The sequence below is a fragment of the Ranitomeya imitator genome, chromosome 2 (assembly GCF_032444005.1).
Source record: "Ranitomeya imitator isolate aRanImi1 chromosome 2, aRanImi1.pri, whole genome shotgun sequence".
In the NCBI taxonomy this organism is placed as follows: Eukaryota; Metazoa; Chordata; class Amphibia; order Anura; family Dendrobatidae; genus Ranitomeya; species Ranitomeya imitator.
In genome coordinates, this window is record NC_091283.1 from 99,610,926 (window position 1) to 99,626,249 (window position 15,324).

General features: G+C 46.9%; 1 protein-coding gene across 1 annotated transcript; it reads left to right on the forward strand.

The window, feature by feature from the left end:
* The first annotated feature begins 1,197 nt into the window (after positions 1-1,197).
* VMA21 (vacuolar ATPase assembly factor VMA21) lies at positions 1,198-15,007 on the forward strand. The gene is made up of 3 exons (XM_069747067.1): positions 1,198-1,490; positions 12,724-12,833; positions 14,477-15,007. The coding sequence occupies exons 1-3, from the start codon at positions 1,429-1,431 to the stop codon at positions 14,617-14,619; spliced, it is 315 nt and encodes a 104-aa protein (XP_069603168.1). The 5' UTR covers positions 1,198-1,428; the 3' UTR covers positions 14,620-15,007.
* The last annotated feature ends 317 nt before the right edge of the window (positions 15,008-15,324 follow it).

Sequence of the window (15,324 nt, forward strand, 5' to 3'; positions counted from 1 at the left end):
ACATGTACTGGCTTAAGCAGTGGGACACGTCTGGCACTGCAGGATCTGAGTCCATGGTGGCGTAGTGTGTTACTTATGGTAGGCCTTGTTACATTGGTCCCAGCTCTCTGCAGTTCACTCACTAGGTCCCCCCGCGTGGTTCTGGGATTTTTGCTCACCGTTCTTGTGATCATTCTGACCCCACAGGGTGGGATTTTGCGTGGAGCCCCAGATCGAGGGAGATTATCAGTGGTCTTGTATGTCTTCCATTTTCTAATTATTGCTCCCACTGTTGATTTCTTCACTCCAAGCTGGTTGGCTATTGCAGATTCAGTCTTCCCAGCCTGGTGCAGGGCTACAATTTTGTTTCTGGTGTCCTTTGACAGCTCTTTGGTCTTCACCATAGTGGAGTTTGGAGTCAGACTGTTTGAGGGTGTGCACAGGTGTCTTTTTATACTGATAACAAGTTTAAACAGGTGCCATTACTACAGGTAATGAGTGGAGGAAAGAGGAGACTCTTAAAGAAGAAGTTACAGGTCTGTGAGAGCCAGAAATCTTGATTGTTTGTTTCTGACCAAATACTTATTTTCCACCATAATATGCAAATAAAATGTTAAAAAAACAGACAATGTGATTTTCTGGATTTTTTTTTCTCAGTTTGTCTCCCATAGTTGAGGTCTACCTATGATGTAAATTACAGACGCCTCTCATCTTTTTAAGTGGTGGAGCTTGCACTATTGCTGACTAATTACTTTTTTGCCCCACTGTATACTACGTGGCTGGGCAATATACTACGTGGCTGAGCCATATACTATGTGACCCTGTGCTGTATACTATGTGGACATGCATATTCTAGAATACCCGATGCGTTAGAATCGGGCCACCATCTAGTGTACATATATATATATATATATATATATATATATATATATATATATATATATAGACTGTAATTATTCTTAACCCTTGATTAGACACCGCGGCCACGTTATTAATATACTATACACGTGAGCTAGCTATCGGCAGAACCAGCTTCTAATACTCGGAGCACAAACACCACCGCCCCGGCCGCGTGCAGTCACCTCCCGGCGCTCCCGCTCCTGGAGCCGTGTGCGGCTGCGCAGAGACACGTCCGGAGTGCACTGGACCTGCTGCCACAGCAGGAAGGTAACCACGCCTCTAATAATCACCTAACTCCTCCCACACACGTGACTGATCACACGGAAAGGGTGTCATCAACGAACCTTTAACCACTTGGAGCTATCAACAGGCAAACCGGAACGCAACGCAGCGTGCGTCCTCCGTGCTGGGCACAGCGAGCACCGACACTCACTGCAGCCAGATAGCAGCCCCCTCCTCTGCCTGTAGACAATACCCCGGATCACGTGACAAAGGGTCACATGACATCGTGTAACCAGGAAGTAAAGCCGATACTGGAGCAGAAGCAACATGGAGACATACGATAAAGCGGCTCTGAATGCCGCCAACATTCCGCCCGCGGAGCTCAGGCAGTAAGTGATGGCGGGTGAATGTGGGGGACTGCTGGTGATTGCAGTGTGGGAATGAATGGAGGACGATGCTCTGTGTGTGCGGCGACCCCTGTATCAGCACCCCCTGTGTGCAGTGACGTGTGCGGCGCCCCCTGTACCCCCTGTATGGTGCCCCCTGTGCGCAGTGAAGTGGGCGGTGCCCCCTGTATCTTCACCCCCTGTATGGCGCAGTAATGTGTGCGGCGCCCCCTGTGCGCAGTGACGTGTGCGGCGCCCCCTGTATCAGCACCTCCTGTATGGTGCCCCCTGTGCGCAGTGACGTGTGCGGCGCCCCCTGTATGGTGCCCCCTGTGTGCAGTGACGTGTGCGGCGCCCCCTGTATCAGCACCTCCTGTATGGTGCCCCCTGTGCGCAGTGACGTGTGCGGCGCCCCCTGTATCAGCACCTCCTGTATGGTGCCCCCTGTGTGCAGTGACGTGTGCGGCGCCCCCTGTATCAGCACCTCCTGTATGGTGCCCCCTGTGCGCAGTGACGTGTGCGGCGCCCCCTGTATCAGCACCTCCTGTATGGTGCCCCCTGTGTGCAGTGACGTGTGCGGCGCCCCCTGTATCAGCACCTCCTGTATGGTGCCCCCTGTGCGCAGTGACGTGTGCGGCGCCCCCTGTATCAGCACCTCCTGTATGGTGCCCCCTGTGTGCAGTGACGTGTGCGGCGCCCCCTGTACCCCCTGTATGGTGCCCCCTGTGCGCAGTGAAGTGGGCGGTGCCCCCTGTATCTTCACCCCCTGTATGGCGCAGTAATGTGTGCGGCGCCCCCTGTGCGCAGTGACGTGTGCGGCGCCCCCTGTATCAGCACCTCCTGTATGGTGCCCCCTGTGCGCAGTGACGTGTGCGGCGCCCCCTGTATCAGCACCTCCTGTATGGTGCCCCCTGTGTGCAGTGACGTGTGCGGCGCCCCCTGTATCAGCACCTCCTGTATGGTGCCCCCTGTGCGCAGTGACGTGTGCGGCGCCCCCTGTATCAGCACCTCCTGTATGGTGCCCCCTGTGTGCAGTGACGTGTGCGGCGCCCCCTGTATCAGCACCTCCTGTATGGTGCCCCCTGTGCGCAGTGACGTGTGCGGCGCCCCCTGTATCAGCACCTCCTGTATGGTGCCCCCTGTGTGCAGTGACGTGTGCGGCGCCCCCTGTATCAGCACCTCCTGTATGGTGCCCCCTGTGTGCAGTGACGTGTGCGGCGCCCCCTGTATCAGCACCTCCTGTATGGTGCCCCCTGTGTGCAGTGACGTGTGCGGCGCCCCCTGTATCAGCACCTCCTGTATGGTGCCCCCTGTGCGCAGTGAAGTGTGTGGCGCCCCCTGTATCTTCACCCCCTGTATGGTGCCCCCTGTGCGCAGTGACGTGTGCGGCGCCCCCTGTATCAGCACCTCCTGTATGGTGCCCCCTGTGCGCAGTGAAGTGTGTGGCGCCCCCTGTATCAGCACCTCCTGTATGGTGCCCCCTGTGCGCAGTGACGTGTGCGGCGCCCCCTGTATCAGCACCTCCTGTATGGTGCCCCCTGTGCGCAGTGAAGTGTGTGGCGCCCCCTGTATCAGCACCTCCTGTATGGCGCCCCCTGTGTGCAGTGACGTGTGCGGCGCCCCCTGTATCAGCACCTCCTGTATGGCGCCCCCTGTGTGCAGTGACGTGTGCGGCGCCCCCTGTATCAGCACCTCCTGTATGGCGCCCCCTGTGTGCAGTGACGTGTGCGGCGCCCCCTGTATCAGCACCTCCTGTATGGTGCCCCCTGTGCGCAGTGACGTGTGCGGCGCCCCCTGTATCAGCACCTCCTGTATGGCGCCCCCTGTGCGCAGTGAAGTGTGTGGCGCCCCCTGTATCAGCACCTCCTGTATGGCGCCCCCTGTGTGCAGTGACGTGTGCGGCGCCCCCTGTATCAGCACCTCCTGTATGGCGCCCCCTGTGTGCAGTGACGTGTGCGGCGCCCCCTGTATCAGCACCTCCTGTATGGCGCCCCCTGTGTGCAGTGACGTGTGCGGCGCCCCCTGTATCAGCACCTCCTGTATGGTGCCCCCTGTGCGCAGTGACGTGTGCGGCGCCCCCTGTATCAGCACCTCCTGTATGGTGCCCCCTGTGCGCAGTGAAGTGTGTGGCGCCCCCTGTATCAGCACCTCCTGTATGGTGCCCCCTGTGCGCAGTGAAGTGTGTGGCGCCCCCTGTATCAGCACCTCCTGTATGGTGCCCCCTGTGTGCAGTGACGTGTGCGGCGCCCCCTGTATCAACACCCCCTGTATTGTGCCCCCTGTGCGCAGTGAAGTGTGTGGCGCCCCCTGTATCAGCACCTCCTGTATGGTGCCCCCTGTGTGCAGTGACGTGTGCGGCGCCCCCTGTATCAGCACCTCCTGTATGGTGCCCCCTGTGTGCAGTGACGTGTGCGGCGCCCCCTGTATCAACACCCCCTGTATTGTGCCCCCTGTGCGCAGTGAAGTGTGTGGCGCCCCCTGTATCAGCACCCCCAGTATGGAGCCCCCTGTGTGCAGTGACGTGTGCAGCGCCCCCTGTATCAGCACCCCCTGTATGGTCCCCCCTGTGCGCAGTGAAATGTGCAGCGCCCCCTGAGCACAGTGACGTGTGCGGCTTCCCCTGTATCAGCACCCCCTGTTTGGCGCCCCCTGTGCGCAGTGACGTGTGCAGCGCCCCCTGAGCACAGTGACGTGTGCGGCTCCCCCTGTATCAGCACCCCCTGTATGGCGCCCCCTGTGTGCAGTGACGTGTGCGGCTCCCCCTGTATCAGCGCCCCCAGTATGGTGCCCCCTGTGTGCAGTGACGTGTGGCGCCCCCTGTATCAGCACCTCCTGTATGGCGCCCCCTGTGTGCAGTGACGTGTGCAGCGCCCCCTGTATCAGCACCCCCTGTGCGCAGTGAAGTGTGCAGCGCCCCCTGAGCACAGTGACGTGTGCGGCTTCCCCAGTATCTGCACCCCCTGTATGGCGCCCCCTGTGTGCGGTGACGTGTGCAGCGCCCCCTGAGCACAGTGACGTGTGCGGCTCCCCCTGTATCAGCATCCCCTGTAAGACCTGCGCCCCTGTACATTGAGGTGTCGTTCACACCATCGTAGTTCCTGTCTGACTGCTGTCTGTACAGAAAATGGGACCCTACACAGGCACTCATAATAATTCTGTGATGGGGGTCCGGCCTTAGGGTACAGCGACTTCCGTGTTCAGGAGTGCCGGGTGTGTGACCCCATGTGATTTGTTACTTCTGGCCACATTACGACTAGACGTGTCCGGCCCCCCTCAGTTCCTTTGCGCTGCGCTATGCTGCCTACAACGTAAAACCCCATGTATGGAAAACAATGCCAGTATATAAAAATATATAGATGAAGAAAAATAAAAATATAAAATGTATGTATATATATATATATATATATATATATATATATATATATATATATATATATATATATATATATATATATAATATGTGTGTGTGTGTATAAATATAAGATAGTAAAAAATATATGAAGACCAAAGTATAATATACGGTAGTAGAATGCCTTTATTAAAATAATGTAAAGGGCAATAAATGGTAACAACAATAAGTGCCTATAACTGGAGGAACAAATATACAAATATATTAGCAAAAATTAGCAATGAAATATGGACGTATAAGGAGGGTAAAATGCCAAAAATGGCTAAAGGTGGAAATACTCTGCAAAAGTTTATACGGGCTACCGCAAAAAATATATAGGTTGTATGCATACAGAAATAATATATATATATATATATATATATATATATATATATATATATATATATATATATATATATAAGTATGAAATACAAAAAAATGGACAATTGCTGGATATATATGAAAGATTAAATATATGTGTAAAATTATTTATGTGAACCAATAAGTGAAAGTATGAGTGTGAAACCAATTGAGTGAACAACTGAGCAAAAAATTACTCAATAAAAATAAGGTGGACTATGTAGAAAAAATAAAATAAATGAAAAATAAAATATAAAAACTAAAAAAGGAAAAGTGAGCTGTGCAAAAATGAATGTGTATATATGTGTGTGTGTATATATATATATATATATATATATATATATATATATATATATATATAAGATGCCAAACACGAAAAAAATATATACGAAAAAATAATAAATTTGTTACAAGCCACTGTGAAATACACAGTCCATGAGGTATATATATATATTTAAGTAGAAAATAAGGGGCACGGCCAATTATATATAAACAAAGATATGGGGCTGGTAAGCAGGCGTAAAGTGCATGTGCATATATATATCAGATCAATGGCGGACATAAATAGTGCAACATGAGCCCCAGACCAAAGAGCCAAAAGCAGAGTTCCATAAAAAATAATGGATGATTACCTCCTCCTAAAACAGTCCAGTCCTCCAGGTACAGAGCACTATATATTATTTCTGTATGCATACAATCTACAGTGGGGCAAAAAAGTATTTAGTCAGTCAGCAATAGTGCAAGTTCCACCACTTAATAAGATGAGAGGCGTCTGTAATTCACATCATAGGTAGACCTCAACTATGGGAGACAAACTGAGAAAAAAAAATCCAGAAAGTCACATTGTCTGTTTTTTTTTACATTTTATTTGCATATTATGGTGGAAAATAAGTATTTGGTCAGAAACAAAATTTCATCTCAATACTTTGTAATATATCCTTTGTTGGCAATGACAGAGGTCAAACGCTTTCTGTAAGTCTTCACAAGGTTGCCACACACTGTTGTTGGTATGTTGGCCCATTCCTCCATGCAGATCTCCTCTAGAGCAGTGATATTTTTGGCTTTTCGCTTGGCAACACGGACTTTCAACTCCCTCCAAAGGTTTTCTATAGGGTTGAGAACTGGAGACTGGCTAGGCCACTCCAGGACCTTGAAATGCTTCTTACAAAGCCACTCCTTCGTTGCCCTGGCGGTGTGCTTTGGATCATTGTCATGTTGAAAGACCCAGCCACGTTTCATCTTCAATGCCCTTGCTGATGGAAGGAGGTTTGTACTCAAAATCTCACGATACATGGCCCCATTCATTCTTTCATGTACCCGGATCAGTCGTCCTGGCCCCTTTGCAGAGAAACAGCCCCAAAGCATGATGTTTCCACCACCATGCTTTACAGTAGGTATGGTGTTTGATGGATGCAACTCAGTATTCTTTTTCCTCCAAACACGACAAGTTGTGTTTCTACCAAACAGTTCCAGTTTGGTTTCATCAGACCATAGGACACTCTCCCAAAACTCCTCTGGATCATCCAAATGCTCTCTAGCAAACTTCAGACGGGCCCGGACATGTACTGACTTAAGCAGTGGGACACGTCTGGCACTGCAGGATCTGAGTCCATGGTGGCGTAGTGTGTTACTTATGGTAGGCCTTGTTACATTGGTCCCAGCTCTCTGCAGTTCATTCACTAGGTCCCCCCGCGTGGTTCTGGGATTTTTGCTCACCGTTCTTGTGATTATTCTGACCCCACGGGGTGGGATTTTGCGTGGAGCCCCAGATCGAGGGAGATTATCAGTGGTCTTGTATGTCTTCCATTTTCTAATTATTGCTCCCACTGTTGATTTCTTCACTCCAAGCTGGTTGGCTATTGCAGATTCAGTCTTCCCAGCCTGGTGCAGGGCTACAATTTTGTTTCTGGTGTCCTTTGACAGCTCTTTGGTCTTCACCATAGTGGAGTTTGGAGTCAGACTGTTTGAGGGTGTGCACAGGTGTCTTTTTATACTGATAACAAGTTTAAACAGGTGCCATTACTACAGGTAATGAGTGGAGGAAAGAGGAGACTCTTAAAGAAGAAGTTACAGGTCTGTGAGAGCCAGAAATCTTGATTGTTTGTTTCTGACCAAATACTTATTTTCCACCATAATATGCAAATAAAATGTTAAAAAAACAGACAATGTGATTTTCTGGATTTTTTTTTCTCAGTTTGTCTCCCATAGTTGAGGTCTACCTATGATGTAAATTACAGACGCCTCTCATCTTTTTAAGTGGTGGAACTTGCACTATTGCTGACTGACTAAATACTTTTTTGCCCCACTGAATATATTTTTTGCGGTAGCCCGTATAAACTTTTGCAGAGTATTTCCACCTTTAGCCATTTTTTGGCATTTTACCCTCCTTATACGTCCATATTTCATTGCTAATTTTTGCTAATATACATTTGTATATTTGTTCCTCCAGTTATAGGCACTTATTGTTGTTACCATTTATTGCCCATTACATTATTTTAATAAATGCATTTTACTATATTATACTTTGGTCTTCATATATTTTTTACTATCTTATATATATATATATAATGTACGTACATGTACATACATTTTATATTTTTATTTTTCTTCATCTATATATTTTTATATACTGGCATTGTTTTCCATACATAGGGTTTTACGTTGTATTAATTTACCGAATGGTCTGCCATTCACCTGTTAAGTAGTGGTCCCCTTTTTTTCACGGATCTTAATTGGACACATATATGAGTTATTGGGCTTATTCCACTTATTTGATTTATTTATTGTCCGCTACTTCTTCCTGCTATGCTGCCTACGTCTAGTCTGCAGGTGACCACATGAATGCAGATTGCATGGTCGCAGTCACATGCTGGCACTGAGGATGCACACAGGGGACTGTAGACTTGTACACTGAGGCCGGACAGCCCCTCTATAACAACATATGTGATACAGTGGGGTGCGCAGGAACAGTCAGCTCCTTTCATCTGCAGGATTCCTGCTAGTGCCCCCCACACACAGACCACGTGGCCTATACTGAGCCCAGCTCATCGCTGTATGAGCCCCAGTGCTCCACGAGATGGATTGTAATAATCATCCATGTAGGGTCCTAATCACAATCAGCCGGGACCAGCAGTGCAGGAAGCGCAGGATTGTGCACCCTGTGTTCTGCATGGTCTCGCGTCCCCCGATTCCTTGTTCACACTCTCATTGGTTACATGGCTGATGATGATATTTAAGGTACCTTCACACTAAACAACTTCATAACGATAGCGATCCGTGACGTTGCAGCGTCCTGGCTAGCGATATCGTTGTGTTTGACACGCAGCAGTGATCAGGATCCTGCTGTGAGATCGTTGGTCGGAGCAGAAAGGCCAGAACTTTCTTTCGTCGCTGGATCACCCGCTGACATCGCTGAATCGGCGTGTGTGACACCGATTCAGCAATGTCTTCACTGGTAACTAGGGTAAACATCGGGTTACTAAGCGCAGGGCCGCGCTTAGTAACCCGATGTTTACCCTGGTTACCAGCGTAAAAGTAAAAAAAACAAACACTACATAATTACCTTCTGCTGTCTGTCCCCGGCGCTGTGCTTCTCTGCACTCCTCCTGCATCCTGTGTCAGCGCCGGTCAGCCGGAAAGCACAGCGGTGACGTCACCGTTCTGCTTTCCGGCCGCTGTGCTCACAGTCAGTGCGGGAAGCAGAGCGCCGGGGACAGACAGCGGTAGGTAAGTATGTAGTGTTTGTTTTTTTTACTTTAACAATGGTAACCAGGGTAAACATCGGGTTACTAAGCGCGGCCCTGCGCTTAGTAACCCGATGTTTACCCTGGTTACCGGGGACCTCGGCATCGTTGGTCGCTGGAGAGCTGTCTGTGTGTCAGCTCTCCAGCGACCAAACAGCGACGCTGCAGCGATCGACATCGTTGTTGGTATCGCTTCAGCGTCGCTTAAGGCCCCTTCACATTAAGCGACGCTGCAGCGATACCGACAACGATCCGGATCGCTGCAGCGTCGCTGTTTGGTCGCTGGAGAGCTGTCACACAGACAGCTCTCCAGCGACCAACGATGCCGGTAACCAGGGTAAACATCGGGTAACTAAGCGCAGGGCCGCGCTTAGTAACCCGATGTTTACCCTGGTTACCATCCTAAAAGTAAAAAAAAACAAACACTACATACTTACCTACAGCCGTCTGTCCTCCAGCGCTGTGCTCTGCACTCCTCCTGTACTGGCTGTAAGCACAGCGGCCGGAATGCAGAGCGGTGACGTCACCGCTCTGCTTTCCGGCTGACCGACGCTCACAGCCAGTACAGGAGGAGTGCAGAGCACAGCGCTGGAGGACAGACGGCTGTAGGTAAGTATGTAGTGTTTGTTTTTTTTTACTTTTAGGATGGTAACCAGGGTAAACATCGGGTTACTAAGCGCAGCCCTGCGCTTAGTAACCCGATGTTTACCCTGGTTACCAGTGAAGACATCGCTGGATCGGTGTCACACACGCCGATCCAGCAATGTCAGCAGGAGTCCAGCGACGAAATAAAGTTCTGGACTTTATTCAGCGACCAACGATCTCCCAGCAGGGGCCTGATCGTTGGTCGCTGTCACACATAACGATTTAATTAACGATATCGTTGCTACGTCACAAAAAGCAACGATATCGTTAACAATATCGTTATGTGTGAAGGTACCTTTAGTCCTTGCTGCTGCCCATGTTAGTGATATCCATTAACACCTTCCTGCAGAAACTGTGATCATATCTGTATATCTGCAGACAGAGCCCCACTGTGATGTTTAGGCAACAAATCTGAAGTGCTGATCAATTGTCTGACTGCCAGTGTAATAATAAGGAGCCTGCGATGGGGTAAACACTAAAACCAGTGGGATCCAGTGTGGCTTTTGTAGGAACTGGTATTTCTGGGGGCAAGAAAATACAGTAAACAGGAACCAGTGCTGAATCCTGGGTCTATCCTACTTAAAGATGAGTGCATAAAAGAGGAGGCTTCTCAGAGTATGGAGGGAAAAAAGGCCGGTCCTTATAGCCATCTGTTCAGATTTGGGGTTTTTTTCTCCACACACACAGATTTCGTCTGTAAAGAAAATAAACTCACTCTTTCGCACTGTCCCATTGAATAACATTGGTCTGTGTGTTTTCCGTTCTTCACAGGCAGCACCTGTACGTTTTAATCTCTCTCACTCTCCATTTTGCAGAGTCCATGTTTTTTCCACTGAAAAGCATATTGTAAAAATCACTGCTTCAAATCTGCACCAAAAAAGCGCATAATAGTAAGGGGAAATGCAGGAGTCACACAGTAATCAGGTTGCTATTGTGCACTGTGGCATGGCCTTAATGATTACTGCAGTGTCATTCAGCTTCTTCATGAACACTGTTTCTAGTAAAGCCTCCTTGGCTGTTCTGACCTGCTGCAGACATGGGGCAGAGTTCATGAGGAATCTTAGCCCCTTCCATATGGAGCTGACTGCAATAAGGTGTTGGGGGCAGGGGTTGCATTTTATTATTTTAACCCTCTGCAGCCCACTATTCGACATTTTTAAATACCAAATTCCTCTAACTTTTGATCTGAACTGTATCTCTACAAACATTCAATGCCTTTGTGTTCTTGTACCTACAAACCAATGACCTCTTCTCTTAACTTTTATTAACCACTCTCTCAACAACCTAAGAATTTTAGTGAACAGAAGGCCATTACCCTTGGGGATTGGGCTAAGATTGATCAGAAACTGCCAAATGCCACTGTATGGCTTTACATCATGTTTCCTTGCGACTCTGCCACAGACTTCTGGCGATCAGACTGATCGGTCATCAGACTGGTTTTCTTGGATGGAGACAGATTAGTCGTGGGTAGAGATAAGTGAATTTGATCGGGTCAGGGCTTATTCGGGAACCCAGCCTCTCGGATCGCTCCGGCTGTTCAGCTCTGCAGCTGCATGTGTTGTGGCTGTGTGACAGCCTGTGTGTTGGGCTCTCTATGCATGTGTCTGACTGACTGTCATTATTAACAACTTTTTTTTTTTTTTAAGGTCTTGCAAATGTTATTCACTGCTGATCTCTGCAAAATTATCTTTTTTTTTTCTGAATGACAATCGAACAATGTTTTATACTCTTGTGTAAACTTGGCTCTGGAGTGACTGTAACATTACTCTTAGCAGGGCTGTGGAGTCAGTGAGCCAAACCTCCCGACTCCACAGCACTGGTCACTACTGAGCATGTACATAAAGTGCAGCACAGATTCATCTCACCTATGACTCCACATCCCTGCCTCACTACTGAGCATGTAGATAAAGTGCAGCACAGATTCATCTCACCTATGACTCCACAGCACTGCCTCACTACTGAGCATGTACATAAAGTGCAGCACAGATTCATCTCACCTATGACACCACAGCACTGGTCACTACTGAGCATGTACATAAAGTGCAGCACAGATTCATCTCACCTATGACACCACAGGTCACTACTGAGCATGTACATAAAGTGCAGCACAGATTCATCTCACCTATGACACCACAGCACTGATCACTACTGAACATGTACATAAAGTGCAGCACAGATTCATCTCACCTATGATTCTACAGCACCGGTCACTACTGAGCATGTACATAAAGTGTAGCACAGATTCATCTCACCTACAACTCTTCAGCACTGGTCACTACTGAACATGTACATAAAGTGCAGCACAGATTCATCTCACCTATGACTCTACAGCACCGGTCACTACTGAACATGTACATAAAGTGCAGCACAGATTCATCTCGCCTAAAAGCCTGAATCCTTAGATCAGGAACAGAACAGACATTTATAGGACATTTCATAACTTTCCCAAATGCTACTGAAAGCATTTACAGCACTTCCTGCATTGTACTACTGTACCCAATTTATTTATTTTAGGAGTCGGTCCATTTTATACTGACTCCACCAAAATGGACACAGACTTCAACTCCATAGCTCTGACTCTTAGTAATCCTATATTTATTTATTCTGATATTGTATAGAGATCTGGAGACTACAAGTCATTGCAGTCTTTGTGAGTAAGAAACTGTTGTATTTAAAGGTGTTGTGTTGTTCAGTCTTCTGGTAAAATCTGCAGGAACGCTGTCACTGCAGACTTCTGAATCCTTTCAGCGTGTGCATCGCACACTGCCAGGGTTCTCCGATGAGACCTGGCGGTCACGTTATCACATTTGTGTGATAGGCATACAATTCAGTCCCATGCCAACTAGACAAGCTCAGCCCTAGTCAATGCAAGTGAATTGATCGAGGACGAGCACGTCTAGTTGAAATGTGTCTGGATCTATGCAGATCGCATGTCACGTGACTGCCCGCTCTTGCTTGCAACACTGGAGAATCCTGACAGCATGCACAGAATCTGTAAGGATTCAGAAGTCTGCAGTCATATAGAGAGACTGCAGACTTCACTACAAGACTGGATAACCCCTTTTACGCTACTGGACTGACTCTTGCTTTTACCTTGCAGAGATGACACTAATCTACTTTCCACTCTGAAGACTCTCCTGTTCTTCACCGTGTTAATGATTATGCTTCCAATTGGCCTCTACTTTTCCTCTAAGGTTTTTGTGTTTGAAGGTCAGTATGATTGTATGTTATCAGACCCTGCAGACTGTAAATCAGTGCTACATCTGTATCGAGGTGCACTGATGGCACTTGTGGCTGAGAGATACCGGTCTGCTTTACTTCTTTTCTCTCAGCTAGCCTCCATTCTCCAAGACATAAAGGCAAGAGATTAGCTTGACCACTCATAATCATGTTCTGCCGTTGACACTTAGGATCCTTCGTCCCTTCTGGGATCATGTACCATTGTACAGTACATGTTATAAAGGGATTGGGCTCCTTTCACATTTAGTATTTTAGGCCGATCAGAAGTATTTCCTAAAAGTATTCTCGATGTATGGCATATGTTGTCGGGCATCGGCCATTGACTCCCTTTGTGTTAAAACGCCACATGGTATACCTTGTAAATGTGCTTGAAAAGGTTTTCTTACACCTACCAAGCCGGCATATGTTAATGGGACACTCTTCTGGCATGTGCTGGGTAAATGGCTGCCTGTAGACATTCCAAGGAATACTCCCAACGTCTAACTCTGTCTTTTGAACAGAGCCTCAGACAGCAAACTAATCATAATGTTATCAGGATTTTGCCCTTTACAAGCGATTCTGATAGATGACCCTGAGGACAGACTGACCACATCAGCACCGCCATCTCAGTGCTATTTTAGCTATTAGGAGTTAATTCACGTGACTGAGAAGTTTAATGGCGGTATTTATATGTTCGTTTTTTTTTTTTTCTGACAAATGCACCACTTTGATGCAATCGAGAAAAAACGTGAAAACGCATGTGCAAAAGTGCAGCACTAGACCCTCATACACATTGCATTAAAGTTCTCTTAACTCACAATTTTGGCTGGAAAGGTCAGTCATCTCATGTATGGTGGCCCCTCAACACTTCCCTGACATTATGTTGGGGAAGAGTTGGGATGTGGCATGGCAACCCCCTCCTGTCGAATTTATGACAAGTGGTGGAATACATTATGCCACAAATCTTACTCTAGTCCCTGTCCATAGCAAGATTTGTGGCAAGGTGCACATTGCTTATCTCCTTACCTGATTTATTAGAGGCATGCATGTCTTAATGAATCAGAAGCCTTGCCCTCCATCTTTCCCCTACATGAAGATCATTGTGAAAAACTCCAGTCTTGATGAATCAGGGCCTCTGAGAATTTCCCAATGCCTGCACTACCCTCCTAGTCTAAAAATTGCTGCTGATGGAGGCACGTGTGACCAGAGCTGTCCATTAGCCTCCAACAGCTTTCCATCTTCTATGATATTTAATTGGAGGAGGCTGATACAGGTCACCAAGTGATGCGACTCTCAGCAATCAGATTAATGGGGTTGGCTACCGATTCTTATTATTGATGGCCTATTCTCAGGACAGGTCATCAATATCTGATCAGAGGGGGTGTGAGACTCCAGCCCATCAGCTGTTAACGATGCCGGCCAGAAGTTCTCGGATGCTGCCAGAACAGTTGGAGGTATTTATTATTATGACATATTGGGATAGAATCTTGGCAATGGGAATACCGCTTTTAAGGTTGGGGCAGCTGAGTTCCCCAATGAAGCAAGTGAGACTTTTTTTTTTTTTTTTAAGATTTTAATTTGTTTGTGTACAAAAAATCAAAACCTTAACCTGTGTATTTTCCCTTTTCTTCTAGGTCATTATGGGATGTCCAACAAGGACAGCTACTTTTATGCTGCTATTGTGGCGGTGATCACTGTACACGTGGTTTTGGCCATGTTTGTGTACGTGGCATGGAATGAAGGTTCTCGGCAGTGGCGTGAAGGAAAACAAGACTGAGGCCATCGTACACTTCCCAGGATGAGGACTCTCTGTGCACAGGGATTTTATGTACTATATGCATTGTCGTGCATAACTAAGTGATAACTATTTAAGTTATAGAGTAACATGTTGTTCTGTTTTATTACATTTCGTATACTGTGTTCTTATAATATTGCTTCTGTCTGAATGAAGCAGTCCATACACATTTTTTTTTTTTTTTTGTTTCTGAAACGTCAGTGGCCCCTTCTGCGCACCCCGTACCCATTTCTATGTAAGTCAGGGCAAAATGTTGTTCACTTTTAATAACCAATAAAAAGATGATACTTTTGGATTGTTCGGGCATCTTGAGCTCTTTGCTCATTTTACTTTATTTTCATTTTATCTTCAATAAATCTATTGAAAAGTTTGTTCTGTTTCTTCTAGGCTGAATGATCTAATGATAACTTGATGATTATATACTTGTGGGCCCTCTTATAATTTGGTGCAAATTGTGTAAAAATATATATATATATATATATATATATATATATATACACACTGTGTGCACAATTATTAGGCAAGTTGTATTTTAGAGTATTATTTTTATTATTGATCAACAACTATGTTCTCAATCAACCCAAAAGACTCAAATATCAAAGCTTAATATTTTTGGAAGTTGGAGTTTTTTTTTTTTTTTAGATTTTGCTATCTTAGTTGGATATCTGTTTGTGCAGGTAACTATTA

Bases quoted from the DNA above. Each gene is read 5' to 3' on its own strand.
- VMA21 (XM_069747067.1), top strand. From the start codon at position 1,429: ATGGAGACATACGATAAAGCGGCTCTGAATGCCGCCAACATTCCGCCC. The intron at 1,491-12,723 runs GTAAGTGATGGC...TTTACCTTGCAG, and splicing joins CCGCCCGCGGAGCTCAGGCA to AGATGACACTAATCTACTTT. The intron at 12,834-14,476 runs GTCAGTATGATT...CTTTTCTTCTAG, and splicing joins TAAGGTTTTTGTGTTTGAAG to GTCATTATGGGATGTCCAAC.